The following is an 18596-nucleotide window of genomic DNA, read 5'->3' as shown; positions in this document are numbered from 1 at the left end:
CCAGTACTAAGAAGCCCCGCTCTGGGGATCGAACAACAAAGGTGTGAGGTACAAGCACTGAGTTTCTTTCTTTTTTATTCACGCGTCATATTTTTTGAAATCTGGCGATGGATTTTAGTTTCTATCTGGCATGAAAACATACGCAGTTCACGTGTTTTAGATGTATGAAATTATTGGCTTCATTTGCTCCAAACTCTAGCCCCTGCCTTCTAGGATTCAAACTCAATTTCAATACATATGAAATTTCGGTATTGCAGAAATAAACAGTTTTTACGGAATTTCCACCACGCTCCTGCTTCCCACCATTTTCTTCTCATTGCTTGTCATTGATGTCATTTGGTTCCAAAGTCTATGTCTTTTTTCCTGTCATCCTTTCCCGCATCCTTTCCATTGTTTTCATCCAAACAAAAAAATCAAGAAAAAACTCTCTTTAGGGTCGGGTTTTTTCATGGGTCTGCAACAGTAGCGTAGGCAATAGAGCCGCAAAATTTGTGTTGGAGAGCAGATTTTTATGAGACGGTAATTATGTTTTTATATTATGAATGGATAATTAATCATAAAAATCTACTCTCTCCCACCATTTTTGGGACTCGGGACGGATGAGCCCTGATGGCAATTGAAAAATGAATTTGGGATGGTAACGCATGTATTGTATACCTATCATAAAATCGACTTCTCCACCAACTTGCGCTGATACCAGTGGGAGTTTCTTGGGATCACCACCAATATCTTTGAAGCCATTGTGAATGTCATTGATAACATCACCATTGAGCTTGTACATTGGAAAGTCGTGTGCGAGCTTGTCCATACAAACTCCAATCATGGTTGCATCTTCTCCATTTGCGAGAGGTATGTTGACAGAGTAGATGTCATTGCTTGATAGGCTGACTATGATCGCCAAAACCATTAGTTTGTATTGATCCAGCATAAACTTGTTTGGCACGTGTCTTGAGTTGTTTAACGGCTTTGAAGCGGCTGATGAAATCACTACATCCATTATCATAGAAGATGTTATACACCTTTTTGTCAGCAACGAGGATGTTTTGGAACATATAGATGGCATCCTGTGTTGCTATCTTCAATATCGGCATAGAAAGATAGTTTGATCTCTTTGGAGAAATTCAGGACTGGTTGATTGATTGATTGATGATACATCTTGATTTGTAACCGCTCGAGTGTTTCCTGGTTCTGTGCGTTATTCTTGTGTTTCTCACAAACAAGAATGTGCTTCTTCATTGGAAATGATTGATGGTAGGTGTGTTGACAAACGAATGTATGTTGACAGCTTCTCTTGGTTGGCACTTGCTCCAGGGAACAAGCATTGAAAGCACAGATTCTTGGATTTCAGTGCAGTGAGACGTTCAGCTGGGTGTCATATCAACGAAGGTTTTGCATGAGAAATATTAAATCAGTTTCATACCACGTATACCTCTTGTTTGGACGTGGTCATTCTTTCCACAAATGAAACAGATGGTTTAATTGGTCGTTGGTTGACTGGATGGAGATGGATTCCATGGTGGAGGATTTGCCTGTGGTTTTGTTGCTGGCGGATTTGAGTATGTCTGATGGCCAGATCCACGTCTGGTTGGTTGTTTTGATTGTTCCTGCTTTTTTGACTTTGACTGAAGAATCGCTCGTTGTTGTTGCATCTTGACTTCCTTATCGAGAAAGTCCAGCATTTGTCTCTACTTCCATCTGCCTTCCTTTGGTATCTCACAGCTGAGGGTTAGCCATCTGATTGATCTCTCCTCACCAAGTAGATTACAAGCTTGATCGAATGCGTCAGAATAGTACAGCTCGTTCTCGATGTGGTATTCAGTGGATCTTTGCATCAGGTCTGTCATCAAGTTGGAAATCTTTCTGATGCTATTGATGATTTTGGTAGGATCTTTGGATTTGAGTGCTTCACAATCGGTCAGTTCTAATATTTTGTTTGTGAGAAGTATCTTTGTGTCCCCGTAGGCTTTCTTGAGGCGTTCCCAAATGAAAAAATATCTTTGTCTCTAACACATTTTTAACGAGTGTTAGTGCATCCTTCTCCAAGTAGTTGTTTTTGAGCAAATCAGCTTGGAGATGTGCAGGTGCAGATTGAGCAAAAAGTTTATTGAAATTGCTTTTGAAGTCGTAGATGTTGGTTGAAGATCCATACCCACTGAGCTTGCCAAGATTGATGTTGAGTTGCGATTTGTTGAATGAATCAATTTTATCCATCTCACGATCTTTGGACTCTTTGATAATAAGGGCTTTGTAGGTTTCCCATAGTTGCATAATGGTATCATAATCCCTCTTTGCAGCTTCAAAGATGACTTTCGATGGTTCTAGTTCAATATATTCTTTGAATTTTGCTGACAATGACGTAACAGTCTTGGTGGATTTACTGAGGTCTTGATTGCGAACCTTTACTTCCTCATTTGACAATTTATCCACCTTGCATGTTGAAATCTTTCTGATTGAGGATCGAATGTTTTTCATACACCCCTGTCTCAGTGCCCCGGTGGCCTGATTTCAGTACATGATTTTTTTCAGTACATGGTTTCAGTACATGATTTTTTCCTACGTCACTGCAGTAATCAAATTTTTATTGCACTCATTTGTAATCATCCTAAATGGCTTGGGAATTCAAGAACTGTTTTTTATTGTCGCTGTCTTTATTCAATTTATATCTCAATTCACAAATGAGTGCAATAAAAATTTGATTACTGCAGTGACGTAGGAAAAAATCATGTACTGAAACCATGTACTGAAAAAAATCATGTACTGAAATCAGGCCACCGGGGCACTGAGACAGGGGTGTATGAAAAACATTCGATCCTCAATCAGAAAGATTTCAACATGCAAGGTGGATAAATTGTCATCAGTCAAGAAAGTGGTTTTATTAGTTTTGATTGTCTTTACTGAACTATTTGCCTCTTGGATGACTTTGTTGACACTTTGAACATACGTGCTGATGGAATCATTCACTTCTTTGTACTTCATTGCGTGAGGTTGGTATGCCTCTTCACCAAGTTCAGCTTGTAAGAAAGAGTGTTGTTGTGTTCGGAACTAAGCACGCAGTGATTGGATTTTCTCAAGACAGTTCATAATTAAGTCATACGAATCTTGAATGGTTGTGGGGTCGCTGTCATTGATGAAATCTCCTATTTCACCTTAAAGGATTGACACACTGACTGCAGTTGGAATTGCTTGGATAGGTTTGTTCTCAGCCATTGCTGGAGGTATCTTTTCACATATAGAACCAAATATATTGTAGTTGATTCGCTTGGCACAAGTTCTCCTTGGCCTTTGCATGTGGTTTCAGGCTGAGTGAGATGTCAGAAAATTGATGGATGAGCGAGACATCTGATTTGTAACGGATGAGTGAGATGTTAGACAATTGACGGATGAGCGAAACGTCGGACACTTGACAGATGAGTGAAACGTCGGACACTTGACGGGTGAGCGAGATGTCAGTCACTTGGTGGATGAGCGAAACGTCGAACGCTTGACGGGTGAGCGAGACGCCGGACGCTTGACGGATGAGCGAGACGTTGGACACTTGACGGATGAGCGAGACGTTGGACGCTTGACGGATGAGCGAGACGTTGGACACTTGACGGATGAGCGAGGCGTTGGACACTACTTGACGGATGAGCGAGATGCATGACACTACTCATAAATTAAGGCTTAACTTAGTAGTGCAAAGACAGAGGCCCAACAAAAGTAAAAACAAGATGGCTGCCATGAAAGAAAAACAAGGAAAGCAAAACTTACCAGCTTGCCAGATATAAAATGCTGTGGCAGCAATAAATCAAGTGAATGTATGATTGATCCACAAGACCATGAAAAATATTGAGTTGAGTTAGAGAGCTCCTTCCTCTGTGGTGACTTGATGTTAACTGAAGAAAAGTGTGAGTGTGCACTATTTAAGGCCACATATTAAGGATATAATAAAAGCTAAGGAGATAAAATTACTAAGCATATATGATAAGATTATCTCTATAATAATAGAAAATGTAAACAAATGAACTGTTCTACAAATTGACATTAAGGAGATAATATGATATTGAAACAAAATTGTAATTTCTCATAATATTGAATAAAATTAGGGCAATGCCCGCTACAACCCTCTTGTCTACGCTACTGTGGAGGGCCAGTTCGCACATACCCATGAATAGCATCTTAATACCTATCATGGGTAGATAAAAAACCACCCTGGATAACAATACATCAAAGATCTTTGATTAAGGTCAATTAATCAAATCCCAGCTTAAAAACGCGTAGAATAATTCCAATGAGTATATGAGTATCATCTTAAAACATAACAGAACAGTAATTAGACAGAGAAATGCCCGATAAAAATTCATTTATAACACTCCTGTGTCATTGACCCAGTTGGACCCCAGCCCCCGGAAAAAAGGCCAAAATTTCATCCCTGTTGGGGAAAATACCTTATAATTTCATCCTCATTCGAAATTCAATGTTTCAAAATGTACTCTGAAACCATCCCCACTGGACTTCTTAAGCTTGGAACAATAGAATTTTTATCCCCATTGAGATTTCAATAGAAATTCCACTTGATTGTGAGACAGGGGAGATCGTCCACACAGGTTGAAAGCCAATTTTCACCTATTCTAATAGCTGATATTTGATATTTGAAATATGATGAACATTTCAGACAGGAGGCGGGAAAGATAAACACATTGGCAATAAATAGACAACTTGATAAACTTTTTCATCGTGCCTGCAGCCAAGAAACCACCTTAAAACCAGTTAAAAGCTCTTGCTCGACCCAAAAGTTAACGAATCATTTTCAAACACACAATTCAAATAATCCGTCAAAAGATTCGACTCCACATGAACTGTACGATAAAATCCCGATATTTGTTAAGGAATTACAAAAACTATCTGAAGGTATGAAAATTAATGACGATCCACCAGCATTGAAGAAATAGAAAAAACATCTTCAAGCTCTGAAACCATAAACAAAGCATATAACGACAGAGACAGAGCTACTTCACCATTGCAACTCTGCTTAAAGTTATTAATCGCATGATTCCCAATCTATGATTTAGATTTAACGCGTGGGGTACCTTATCGGCCAAAACTTAGTCGGCCTTAATTTTAGTCGGTCCTAATTTCGGTCACCAAAATGTGTTCTAGTGTTCTATGCGTTCTAGTGTTCTATGTGTTCTATGGTTCTATGTGTTCTAGTGTTCTATGTGTTCTAGTGTTCTATGCGTTCTATGTGTTCTATGTGTTCTAGTGTTCTAGTGTTCTATACGTTCTAGTGTTCTATGCGTTCTAGTTTTCTATGCGTTCTAGTGTTCTATGTGTTCTATGTGTTCTATGTGTTCTAGTGTTCTATGTGTTCTAGTGTTCTATGCGTTCTATGTGTTCTATGTGTTCTAGTGTTCTAGTGTTCTATACGTTCTAGTGTTCTATGCGTTCTAGTTTTCTATGCGTTCTAGTGTTCTATGTGTTCTATGTGTTCTATGTGTTCTAGTGTTCTATGCGTTCTAGTGTTCTATGCATTCTAGTGTTCTATGCGTTCTAGTGTTCTATGCGTTCTAGTATTCTATGCGTTCTAGTGTTCTATGCATTCTAGTGTTCTATGCGTTCTAGTGTTCTATGCGTTCTAGTGTTCTAGTGTTCTAGTGTTCTATGTGTTCTATGTGTTCTAGTGTTCTATATGTGTTCTAGTGTTATATGTGTTCTAGTGTTATATGTGTAGTGTTCTAGTGTTCTATGTGTTCTAGTGTTCTAGTGTTCTATTTATTCTATGCGTTCTAGTGTTCTAGTGTTCTTATGCGTTTTAGTGTTCTATACGTTCTAGTGTTCTATGTGTCCTAGTGTTCTATGCGTTCTAGTGTTCTCTGCGTTCTAGGTGTTCTATGTGTCCTAGTGTTCTATGTGTCCTAGTGTTCTATGCATTCTAGTGTTCTATGCGTTCTATGCGTTCTATGTGTTCTATGCGTTCTAGTGTTCTCTGCATTCTAGGTGTTCTATGTGTCCTAGTGTTCTATGTGTCCTAGTGTTCTATGTGTTCTAGTGTTCTAGTTTTCTATGTGTTTGATGCGTTCTATTTGTTCTAGTGTTCTATGTGTTCTAGTGTTCTATGTGTTCTAGCGTTCTAGTTTTCTATGTGTTTGATGCGTTCTATGTGTTCTATGCGTTCTAGTGTTCTATGCGTTCTAGTGTTCTATGCGTTCTAGTGTTCTATGCGTTCTAGTGTTCTATGTGTTCTTATGTTCTATGTGTTATAGTGTTCTATACGTTCTAGTGTTCTATGCGTTTTAGTGTTCTATGTTCTATAAACTTAGAAATATTTTTCAAAGTTATATTTTTTTGAGATTGAAAAACGCCCCATGACGGAGGAAATACGTTCGACGCCGTCACTGCGTTTTTTTTTTTGGGGGGGGGGGGGGGTTGAACCTCCCGACGCTTTCCACCCGTTCGGTGGAAAAAAATTGAGGTGAGCAGGAATAACCTCATCTGACGAAGTGTCAGAAAAACTTTCATGAATTCGACAAGCGTTCAGTGTGTTTAGCATTTCGTCATTCGGCTGGCTTTACCGAATTGCGAATTTCGAGGGTTAGGGTTTGTATTTTTCTAGCATATTAATAGACACGCACTAAATTATTAGTAAAGCTCAATTTACATCTTCACACATGTTAGGTATAAAATGTGATTTTGTTAGCTCAAATATGGTTATGAAACAATCTAAACTTTTCACTTGTGATATAGCAATATATCCTACGCTGCCGAAATTCTTGGCGTATCAAAGACTACAGTAACATGCTCTATCGTTTGACCTTGTATTTTGTGAACTTTAGTGGCATATCCAGGTCTTACTTGCTCAAGGCCCAGTTTATAGATGGCGCAGTTTGGGGCAGTTTCACTACATACCGAAATGTGATATGTTGAATGTACAGTACACTAGAACACATAGAACGCATAGAACACATAGAACACTAGAACACAACTGTATGCAAACTAATCATCAGCATCGATTATCGAGATTAAAAAGATGGTATGATTTACAGTTATCTGACGAGCAATATGGTTTTCGTCCTAACCGTGGGACAACGAATGGTATTTATGCGATTAAAAGACACAACAGATAACAAACCGCAAGCAACAACCGTTATATCTCCTCTTTAAGTTGATATTGATTAGCCTCGAGCTAAGTATACCTTGTATAAAGAAAAGAAACATAAACATAAACATTGTTGACCTTAGTGCTGTATTTGACCATATTCCGCAAAAATGGCTCTTCAAATCTATCGATTTACGTTTCACTGCTGAGAGAAGCCCTCAAATGTTTCGGATTCTTGAGACTCTTTACAGCTCTACATCTCTTACCTATGAAGATGTCACATTCCAAACAACGTCAGGTGTCAGGCAAGGAGGCCCGAGAATCCATTTCTCTTCAACCTTTACATTTGACCATGTAATGCGTGTGCTCATTGAGAAATGTCATTCTCTAGTAGATTACTGTTCAAATATCATTAACATCGACAACAGTAGTAGCTCAATCATGTTTCAGAATTCAGATATGTCGGATCATACACCCATCACAACCAACCCAACAATGGGAAAAAAGAGCTTAACCACAGGATACAACTTGCAACTGCGAAATTCATCCAAATGTCGAAAGTATTACAAAACTTCTCGATTACTCTTGGCACTCGAATTCTCTTCTTGAATAGTTTTTTCATAGGAGTCGGCTTGTATACGCGTGTCTAAACTGGAACTTGAACTCCACTAAAGCAAACCATCTCGATGTGATTTATCGAACTTTTCTACGGAAGATGATACGTGGTGAATTTAACGCTTGCATGAGATTTGTCACACTTCTGATGTCAGTAATTTTGTTAGTCTACACATTAGACAGCTCCAGGCTTTTAGGCCTTAGAGTAGGAGTTTTATGCTCGAACCAAAGGAAGATATGACGTAGCCTATAACTTTGTTCGATGTCAGCAATTCAACTATGCTGCGCATGTTGTTCGAATGCTTCTAACGAGAACAACAAAAATATCTAATGATGATCATTATACAAAGAAAGGTCGTCCCGTAAAAACTTTGGTGGATCAAGTAATTGAAAACAAAAATATGAATTTCAATAGTTTTTGAGCAATAAATTAGAGATGTCGTGAAATTTTATTACCATTATTAGTTGATAAGATATTTTTCAAAATTTGAGCGTCAAATTCTTTTTTTTGTGGAAGAATTTATCAGTTTAAGGGTGGTTGGTTGGTTCGAAATTATTTGAAAATAATTAGATATAGAACCATCAATGTTCATTTTCATTGAAATCAAGTATAAAATATTCCATCTCCATATAGTAATTCAAATAATAACAAATAAATAATATGACAACTTCTTTTATAAAAAAATATACTATTGTTTTAAATTTCTATTTACAAAATCTTGAAAATTATATTTCAGGCAACAAATTTTTTGTTTGTGTATTAACCTCTTTCTATTTCATAGTATTTAGACAGTATGTAAAATCTTTGGATTTTTCGAGTTGGGAGGGGTTAGGTGGCTTCAAGGCTATATTCTCAACCTTATTCAAACATTTTTGAGCTTTTAGATCCTAAGCTTGTAAGTTTTAGGTCTAATGTTAAAACTCAGGGCTAAAACTCTACTTTCCAACCGTACTTCAAAGCACTTAATGATCACTTGCGGTTTTAAAGTTTTGAGGGGATTCCTCTTTTGTGCCAAATATTTCGGCGTCGATTGTAGACCAGGTTAGAAACTTTGTACGTTGGATTTCAAAAGCACAAGATGTGAACAGACAAAAATACAATAAAAATCCACACTTTATAGTCCTTTATGGTCTGAAATAGACCACACCAAAAAATTCATATGTATTACTATAACTTTTAATACACCCCTGTCTCACAGGTCCGGTGGAACTTCTTTCCACAGTGGGGATAGAGATTTCTATTAAAATCCTAACGGGGAAAGAAATTTTATTGCTACCAGGCCAAAAAATCCAGTGGCGATTGTTATGAAGTGCAATTTTTATCCATAAACTTTCAAAAGGGGATGAAAACAAAATCAATTATCCATATAGGCTGAAATTATAGGGTGTTTTTCAAACCGGGGACGAATTTTCCAGCAGGTAGGGGGTCCCACCTGGTCTGTGACACAGGGGTGTTATAATCAAAAATTTATTATAAACTTAATCTAAATCATATCAAAACTACCAGCACCTACTTAATAAGCACCATCAACGTCATCCACCATCACCAATAAAGACCAGCAATCAATGAAGGTTTACAAAGATTTCACTGTGGTTTATAATTATAAAATACAACAATTTTAGTACTGTTTCATCAAAGTGATATACAATTATCTTGAAACACGCATAATATCTGTGTTGGCTTTGAAAATTTTAGCAACCAGCACCATAATTGCACCGTATTGGCGTATTTTGATTCTAATACATGGTAAGGTCTAAAAGAGTTTAGGTTTCAACCAGAAAACCATTAAAAGGCAAGCATAGTTAAACACCCCCTTCTCACAGACCCTGTGGGATTTTTCAGCTAGTGGGGATGAAAATAACGTACTGAAACTCGATGGGGATTGATATTCATATATTTTTTATGCTGGGGATTTCAATTCTTTTCAGAAAATTCAGTGGGGAAGGGAAAAATAGCATAATATTTTGCAGTGAGGATTGGTTAATTTGATTATTATAAAAGTAGGGACAAAAATTGGAGGATAATTTCTCACAGGGGACGAAATTTTGGACAATTTTTCTAGTGAGAAAGGGTTCCCAATAAGTCTGTGAGAAGGGGGTGTAGTTATGTACTGTACATTAAAATTGGGATCAAGTTGTAATGTAGCCTGTTTCAGGGCTTTTGTCCGGTGCATTCGCTTTAGCCAATGGGTTATGTTTATTGTTGTTGACAGCGTTGTTATGGGCGACCGTATTGTTATGGTTGTGATTCATGATGGTAGACAAATCATTTTTCATCATGTCATGTTTTAAGGATTCCAGTTCATGGGTATTATCATCAAAAGTCGACATTGTCCGACAATCAACACGAGACACTTGTAATTTACGGACAATCTCACCAAAAACTGGTATATTATGGCGACGAATCATTTCCAAATATTCGACTTCTCGGAACGTCAGACGTTGATAAATCTCTTTTGACGGATTATCGTGACGTAAGAAACAGGTGACGGTTACTAAATGTCCGACTAAATTGATCAAAAGTCCGCTAATACTTATGATGATACTGAAGACGATTAAGAACCATAAGATAATTAATACGTATTGATATAAGATGTTTGGAGAGATTTCACAAACGAATTTATTGGTATTGGTGAAGGTTTGACGAACGTCTCGTGAGCTCTCGTGGATTTCACAGAAACCCATGGGTGGCAATAACACATTCCCTAGAAAGAAAAAAATACGAATAGTTCATTTCTCAAATCTACTGTATTTAATAATTGGCGATTGGGTTGAGACAGGGTCCACTTTTGGTTATTTGGACAATTTTTCAGGGTAAAAATTAGAATTTTTTTCAGTTTTTTGGTCTACTTTTAGTCATTTTTGCCATTGGAAAAATTGGAAAAATTTTCAATTTTTCTCTCTGACAGGGTCACCATTTTATCAAAAACTCATATCTGACAGGGTAAACTTTTCGAATTCCAGCGGCACGCCACCGTCGGCTGTCAAGGTCAGTTCCCCCAGGGTCGGTATATACTATTGTTAACTGACGATAACGGCTAAATTTCTAATACAAAAAAAAGATGCTGAATCGAAGCTTTTATCGATTCAAAGGAGCTATATCGAAGTTGATTCATATAATGAACAATAACGAATGAAATGTCGAGCAAAAACAAGGATCATCGATTGGTTAAAAGTTCGTATAATTATACAAACTGTCGTAGATGCGTTCTCAAAATACTAAATGTTTTATAAGAATTTTTAAAGCTCATCTCAGAGGAGTTATATAATTCTTATAAAAAAGTGTATTGTTTGAATGTGACCTACTAGCAATGAGTAGTGAGTAAATGTACATAGTTTTAGAAGTTCTATTCAAAAAGAAGAATTTTCACGATCTAATGCTAAAACTCCTGATTCCAGATAATTCGAAAAATGAGCATCATATTTTACTCAACAAGGCCATGTCTTTGAAAGTCTCGTTACCATGTTACATATTTTTTACAAGAACATCAAGGAACTAGCTTGATTTAGCTTTTCGAGCCTTAAATGTTCTTGACTTTTTCTATCTTAAAGTAGGATTCTTAAAGCCTAAATAATCTAATACATTTCTTCTTAGAAAAAATATATGAAAGAATAGGTAAATTTTTGGAAAATTCTCAAATTTTCATAGTAGGTATTTAAAGGTTTTGTTTTCAAATAAGAGTGATATAGTTTGCTTACTCATCACTTTTACTTCACAAGCTTTTTCACATTGGATTGACACGGATGTGGAGCAAGATTGGACAGAAAGAAGAAAAGAAAAACATTTTTTGCTTATATCAGCATAATATAGCAATAGACTGACACTGTCCTGATATGAAATATGTGTTTGATATGAAACAGGAACACTTGTGTAAAAATAGAACCTTCAATAAATATCATGGCACAGAAAGATCTCACCGCAATATATCTTTTGAAAGCGCCACGAGATTTATGCTACTAGATTTTCCTGTGATATTAATTTGCAAAGCAATATCAAGCACTGCTTTGAAAGGCTTCACACCATAAAGTGAATCATCGCTACAATTAAATTAACTTTTGAAAGTGTGATATTTTGCGATATAATTCTAAATACCAAACGAACAATTTAAACAGTTTAAATCGAGCGCTTCATGGTTTGAAATTACAAATTCGAACGAGAAACGTGGACAAATTCTACCCTCTTTTTTATAAGAACGATAAGGTTCATGCTAAGCATATTTTAAATTCAAGCAAATCAAGGGTCAAAGAATATACATGTTTTTTTTTTCTAAGCAAGTGTATGCCCCTTGGTCAGGCTCGAGTATGCTTAAGTTCTCTAGCATCCAGGCATAGTTTATGCTTATTATATGCTTATGAATCATGCTTATGATTCACCCCGAGCCAAGTTTTTAGTGAAATTACAGAAATATCGTAAAAATTTGTTCAGATTTTGGGAGCACTGGAATGTAGCTAGCCGTGGAATTTTTTACTTGACCTTTACCAAACCTTTTTAAACAGATAAAAAATGGCAACTTGAAAAATATTTCAGGCTGACACATATGCTTATGCTATGCTTAGGAATTCGGCAAATCTGAGCCTTCTTATGCTTATAAGCGTTATGCTTATAAAAAAAACATGTATCAGATCTAGCCTAAAATTACAAACATGATTTTAGAACAACTTAATCCTATGAAAGAAAGTGCCAAAAATGAGAACAGTCGGGCCTCAACAAAAATAGTTAAATCATATCATGGTTGTAATACAATTGTAACCCTTAGAGAGACTTTCGAATATTTCCTAACCTTAGAGAGATTTTCTAGAATATTCATGGTTTTCGTCCTTAAATAACCTAGAAAGAAAGATTTTGGCCCTAACCCCCACACATACCAGCACCTATTTTTGACAAAGTATTGCCGGATACACAAATGAAGGGATACTTTGAAATAAAAAGCTTACCGGGTTTTGGATGGTTCCTGACTTTGATATCATGTGACATGCTATTATTATATTTGGTCCATTTAATCCAATTGGTGCCATAACTATAAAAATTACCATTTAGTAACATGTCACACAACCAGAAGCCCATGACAGTGACACAGACGTAAGCCATTTTAATGAAAACATTCAATATAATACGTATTCTCATCTTGAGGATTGAATTGATTTTATAGTTGAAGTAATTTTTGACAATGGAGTCAGTATCTATTTCACTTTTAAGTGTTGTTTTAAGTGATATAATGTCAGTGTTGACGATTCTGAATATGAGGTATGGAAAGTATTGAAGTAACGCCAGACTGGAAATGAAGAAAGGCATCCATTGAAATTGTAAGAAGAACGTCTTGTGCATGATGTTGCAACGTGGATCTTTATCTGTTGGATGAAAAGAAGAGAGCGAAAAAGTTATAATACTGTATGGGAAAACAACCTTTATTATACTTAACGTCTTTGTGGACAAAAAGCGGAATAAAATGTATGTTTATTCGGCGATCCAAAAATATCTGCAATTTGATTGGTTAAAAAGAGTATGCCTAAAGCCTAAGGAAAATATTGTACGGAAAGATCTCGGAACTCATAAAATATTTCTCATATCGTACTCGTAACTGTTACCGAGAACTATTACGTAAAATAGTTTTTGTGATACTTTATATGATGAAAATTGTTGATTTGTCTTTGAAGTAAATGATTTTTAGCATTTTTGTTCGTTTAAATTCCCACTGGTTTTTTTAAGGACAGTTAATATTGACCTAACATTTTAGGGCTTGGAATTAATAGATTACACCAGGGAAAACTATGGCCATGGAAGTGGATCATTTCGAATCTCATTATAGTGGTGAACACACCTTTATTTAACATCCTTATTGTTAGCGATTGTTCCAATATGCAGAAGGTGTTACCGAATGGAAATAATTTAGGGAAAAGGTTGAACATACTCAATATAAAAGGGTCATTTTATCTTGAAAATGAACTTGTAAATTTGAAAATATCAGTCATTCTGTAAAGCTTTCATCAAATTCCCGAATATAAATCTTTTCCGAGGTCCTGATTAAAAAAATAAATCATAAAATGAAGATATCAGACGAGAATATTGAAAATTGTTTTGCCTTATGTTTTGTGGCCATAGAGGGTTTATAAATTTCTTGAATTTGAGGTTAAATATTTCACCAGTTGATCATAGGGTTTTGATAGAAAAACGTGAACGCGACCTTGATAAGGTCACCTCTATAAAAATAATTCTCATCTTTTAATATAGATAAAAATGTTCACTAAGAATCCCAGGGATTTTCCTACCTCGAGGACAATAGACCTTTTGGGTTTTAATCCTTTAAATCTGTTGACCCCCTGGATTCGGATAGATCAGAACCAATTCTAAATAATCATGATATGTTTAAACAATCCAACCTTAGCCAAAGCGGATTAATGGCTTTTCGATATTCAATAATGGTGCTAGGCTGCTGGCATCCACTAATGGATTCGTGCTCCTTATATAGCATTAAGCAGACCTATGCTTTTTTATAAGGTTTTTGTAGAGGTCTGCGATTCAGACTATAATGGCGCTAGATAAGACTTTCTATACATACAACAGTAGCGTAATAGCGAGTTTATGTATCTGCACTTTTGAGGACGGTGGAATGACTGAAAAGATTTGGAACAAACCGCAGCTCTGACCTGCAAAATGGAGGACAGTAAAAGTGCTGACCGTCGTCCCCAGGAAATAAAAATCTAGATAAATCAGAAGCTATTAACTGTCTCCTTCAAAGAAAAAGACTGATACATAAAACTCACTAATAAAATCGCGGGGATAAATTTCGGAAGAGAAATGTGCTAACTTACGTCTAGATCCTCTAGGTACTGATCTGCATAACCGACCATCATCGGTCAGTCCATCCATATCAATATCTTTGGGAATACCATAATAACCTGATTGTTCGATACGGTCCATCATCTCCGTGTAGATGTAAAAACCCTGTATCCAACAAGCACTGTGCACGAAATCGCTACCTAGTAACAAGAAAAAGGAAGAATAGGAATTAATGATATGTCAAGGAATGGTTTACGAGACACACACTATGCACTTAGTACCTGGAAAAACTAAGAGAAACCTTTGATACCTATAAGACTAGCAAGGCATGATTCTTTGAGAGTATTCTATAATGACAAGAGGGGTCGTTTACTGCAGACGCTGAACTGTTTTATTACGATGTTTTTGGGATCAAGTTTAAAAACCATTAATTAGCACGCTTATCAAAGGGAACATTTTTCAGCCTAAAAATCTGGTCCTAAAGGTTTTTAGATTCAGATAAATATCGAAGACCCGTGGTAAGTTTCATGATCTTTAACGATTGTTTTACACATTTAAAAAACTCTTTCCTTTAGATAATGTATTGCATGAGTAAGAAAGGAAGCTAGAAAATATAATACTTTCGTGTGCAAGATGGCTCGAGACAAACGAACTTAAATATATATTTTAAAATGAAGGAACCGCGATTTTTTAAGGGGAATGTTCTCTCTTTGGCCTCAAATTACAGAGAAAAAACTTTGATTACTTTTTCACTTTTTACTAAATTAACCAATGTTAGTTTAAAAAATATTTGACTAATATACTAGAAAGTTCGCGTGTGTTGAAAATCAACGGGGTCTTGAGAAAGTTTTGAAATTTCATCAGTAGGGTTTTCATCACGATTTAGAAAACGTAATTTACTTTAATTGTTGAAACTGTTCATTTGAATTTGAAATAAGTATGTTATTTTCTTCATCAAGAAATCATAAAAATAGTTCCCTTTATTTTACTCATGACAATAAGTCTCCTTGAAGCTGAAAATTGGACCTAAAGTTCTTACACACAAAAATCGCTAATTTTGAATTCGTAAAATTCCTTGCCAACAATGAATGAACATTTGAGTGAAATTTCTAAGGTAGGACACAAAACTTATGTAAAGTAAGGAAAAGAGTTTCGCAAATCTAAAATCGTCCGGAGAAGGAATCAGTTATACAGAGAACAAATCCAAACGACCATTAAGAACCATCCATACCTAATCCACTCTCTTTGGGTACAATGCATGATACTTTATCATTGAAAAAGTCCACACCCATCACTAGAGCACTGATAATAAACATTTTCGACATAAAAATACGACAAAATTGATCCGTATATGAATCATGCCGATGTTTTATTTTGATGGATAGAATATCTTTGATACTTCCAATTGAGCCCATTGTCATTCAAACAAATTAAAAAATCACCAATTTAATCTTAGCAATCTAAACAGTACTTTTACCAATTTGTAAAGTAGCAGTTAGCAACTTGAATAATAGTATCTCAAAGTTCTCGAAAAGTTACGTAACTTTTAGAACTACCAATTCGATAACTATTAAACTCCCTTAAAGGGAGATAACCAATAAAAATATTCCAAGCCAATCAATCAAAATGTCAATCCATTTTTAATAATATTCTTAACACCCAAAGATTTATCAAAATTAAAGGGGCAGATCCTTTAGCTCGTTGTTAATTCACCATCTCACTTCTTGGTAATATTAGCGCTGATGAAAATTATTTTCGAGTCCCCGGAGTTGTTCTTCCTCTCTCCCGTAAATTTCAATCAATCCTGTCTGCGTATGTAACAATGAATATTTATATGATGTTGTTTTTACGGTGATTGATTTTATGTATGCTTCTTTTAGTTCTAAAGACCCCTCTATTTTGATATATTATTTTTTTTTGAATGTAGGTTGTTGTGTGATAATTTCCTAACTAAAGGTTTCTTTTATGGTAAGGTGATGAAAATATCTTTTCTGATGTAATAATGAATAGAAAAGGGGGGATATAACAATAGAAAGTTATGGACGAAATAACAAATAATCTTTTATGTGATTCCTATAAAAACACAATGGTTTCTATTGTTCTTAGGGGACTGATAAATGCTAGGAACCAAGCAAACCAAAATGAAAACAAGGGATACTACTATATTTTTTTAACATCTTTGTTTTGAAGAATTTTTACTATGAGAATATCGAAGAGGTAGCGAAATAATTCTCGATTTTTCCTTTTCTTTCTTTATTATGATGATTGATTTTCATTTCAATTTTCCCAAGGGGAAAACAACAATAAAAAATGAAAATTATCATAAGATTTCTCTCGATATTGTTAGTTTTTTAAAGGGAACCCGAAACCCTAACAGACCAAAGTCCAGCATAACGAGAAACATTTCATTTAAGTATAAAGATATTTTAAAAGATTTATTGAGAGATACAGTCTAAAACTACCCATATTTTAAAAGATAGCATTCTTTAAGAGTTTCCATTTATTGTATTATATGCTGGTTTTTCCATTGATTAAAATCAGTGAGTAGTACTACACCATATAAATGAATCATTGGTTTGGGTGATAGGGAAAACAGTCTACACATCTAAAAGCATAAAGGACAGACATCTTCAGGGTTGAAAAATAAGAAATTTTATAATGAAGCGGATATACACACGTTCTAAAAGGAAACATCAAAGTTTACAGGAATAAAAACACAATTTTAATTTCAAGATTTTTCTCGGAGACCTGACTTAAAGCTACCAGGCAACAGATAGTTGTATGTTTATGTGACATCATAAAAACATTTATAGGATGTAAAAATTTGTAATCGTAAGATGTGAAGTTTCTTACATCAGATTCTTTTGTTTGGTAGGGGGGATTGGTAATCAGCACCTGCTTACGTTAGATATTACCGGTTTTAAGCTGGCTCGAAAGTTTAATAATACAATACGAATGCAAATGAGAAAAGTAAACTTTAGAGTTTACTATGTATGTAGTATAAGGTTACGTAGGTATATAAATGAAAAACAACAATAATGATTTAAACCAACGAAGGAAAAATCTGAAAATTTTCCAAATAAGAAAGGCAACGACACTAGCAATTGAATCAAATACATATGATTAAAATTAGTAACCTTATAAAAAGTGGAAAATACTAGCAACACAATTTTTGTTGCAACAACTCAGACCTTATAAAACTAGCCTGTAAAGTAAACATTGGCAAGGGCCTAAGACAAAAAATGAAAAGCCTCAGAAAGAGTTTTATTCTTATAAAAGTCTGTTTTGTTTTTCATCTGTTACGTCTAGAAGTAAATTGTGAGAAATGGAAATGGGAACGACTCCCAAATAAATTTCCTATTTATTAAGTATCTTTTCATTGATCAAGCCAATGTTTCCCCCTCCTTGTTTTGATTAGTAAAAGCATGTAAGCATTTTTGAAAATGATTAATTATCACAATCATCGACCCTTAGAAAGAGGAAAAATTGGCGTTTTTGGGACCCTAAGAGAGACTTTTACCAACATTTTTATTGATTTTCATTCGATTTTTGTCCAAATTTTGGAAAATCACGACCCTTTGAGAGGAAATTTTGAATTTCGTGACTCAATTTTCTTTTTAATAGTTTTTGTACCCCTTTGATTTGAGAGACTTTTGAGGGTGTGAAAACCCTTATGGCTCGCACATACCCGGCACCCATTTTGCTTAAGTACCCCCCTCCCCGGGACATGGCCTCATTCTAGTTCCTTTTAGCTCCATGGTAAACGGGAAAGCTTTTAAAAAGGTGTCTTAAATGTATTTTCGATATATATATAAACTTAAAAGCACAAAACTCGTGATTGAAGATGTTTTTGATTCTTCACTACGAATGAAATATTTGCTTCTTCATTGAAAAGTTTCCAGTGCTGTGAACACCATGATCATTTACAAGGCTCACCTTTGAGAGGGAGGGAAATTGACCACAAAGAAGTTTTCATATAAAAATCTCTCCTCAACAAAAATCAAGATGAGAAAACACTATTTCAAGGGCCTAAGATTTATATTTCAAAATGAAGTTGAAACTGTCATAAGCCATCTTAATCACAAGATTAACCTCCTTCTAAGGCGATTTTAAGAAAAATGGCTAGAA

At 35.4% G+C, this 18596-nt stretch overlaps 1 protein-coding gene across 1 annotated transcript; it reads right to left on the bottom strand.

Moving 5' to 3' along the window:
• Positions 1-9543: 9543 nt before the first annotated feature.
• LOC136815999 (innexin inx3-like) lies at positions 9544-16417 on the bottom strand. The gene is made up of 4 exons (XM_067072421.1): positions 15700-16417; positions 14501-14668; positions 12626-13039; positions 9544-10395 (listed from the first exon to the last, which is right to left on the bottom strand). The coding sequence occupies exons 1-4, from the start codon at positions 15887-15889 to the stop codon at positions 9821-9823; spliced, it is 1347 nt and encodes a 448-aa protein (XP_066928522.1). The 5' UTR covers positions 15890-16417; the 3' UTR covers positions 9544-9820.
• Positions 16418-18596: the final 2179 nt, after the last annotated feature.

Source organism: Clytia hemisphaerica, unplaced genomic scaffold (assembly GCF_902728285.1).
Source record: "Clytia hemisphaerica strain Z4C2 unplaced genomic scaffold, Clytia hemisphaerica genome assembly, whole genome shotgun sequence".
In the NCBI taxonomy this organism is placed as follows: Eukaryota; Metazoa; Cnidaria; class Hydrozoa; order Leptothecata; family Clytiidae; genus Clytia; species Clytia hemisphaerica.
This window is presented reverse-complemented; position numbering and strand designations above follow the sequence as displayed.

Coding starts and splice junctions, on each gene's coding strand:
- LOC136815999 (XM_067072421.1), bottom strand. CDS start 15,889: ATGACAATGGGCTCAATTGGAAGTATCAAAGATATTCTATCCATCAAA. Junction 14,669..15,699: donor ACCCAAAGAGAGTGGATTAG/GTATGGATGGTT, acceptor TCTTGTTACTAG/GTAGCGATTTCGTGCACAGT. Junction 13,040..14,500: donor AGTACCTAGAGGATCTAGAC/GTAAGTTAGCAC, acceptor TTCATCCAACAG/ATAAAGATCCACGTTGCAAC.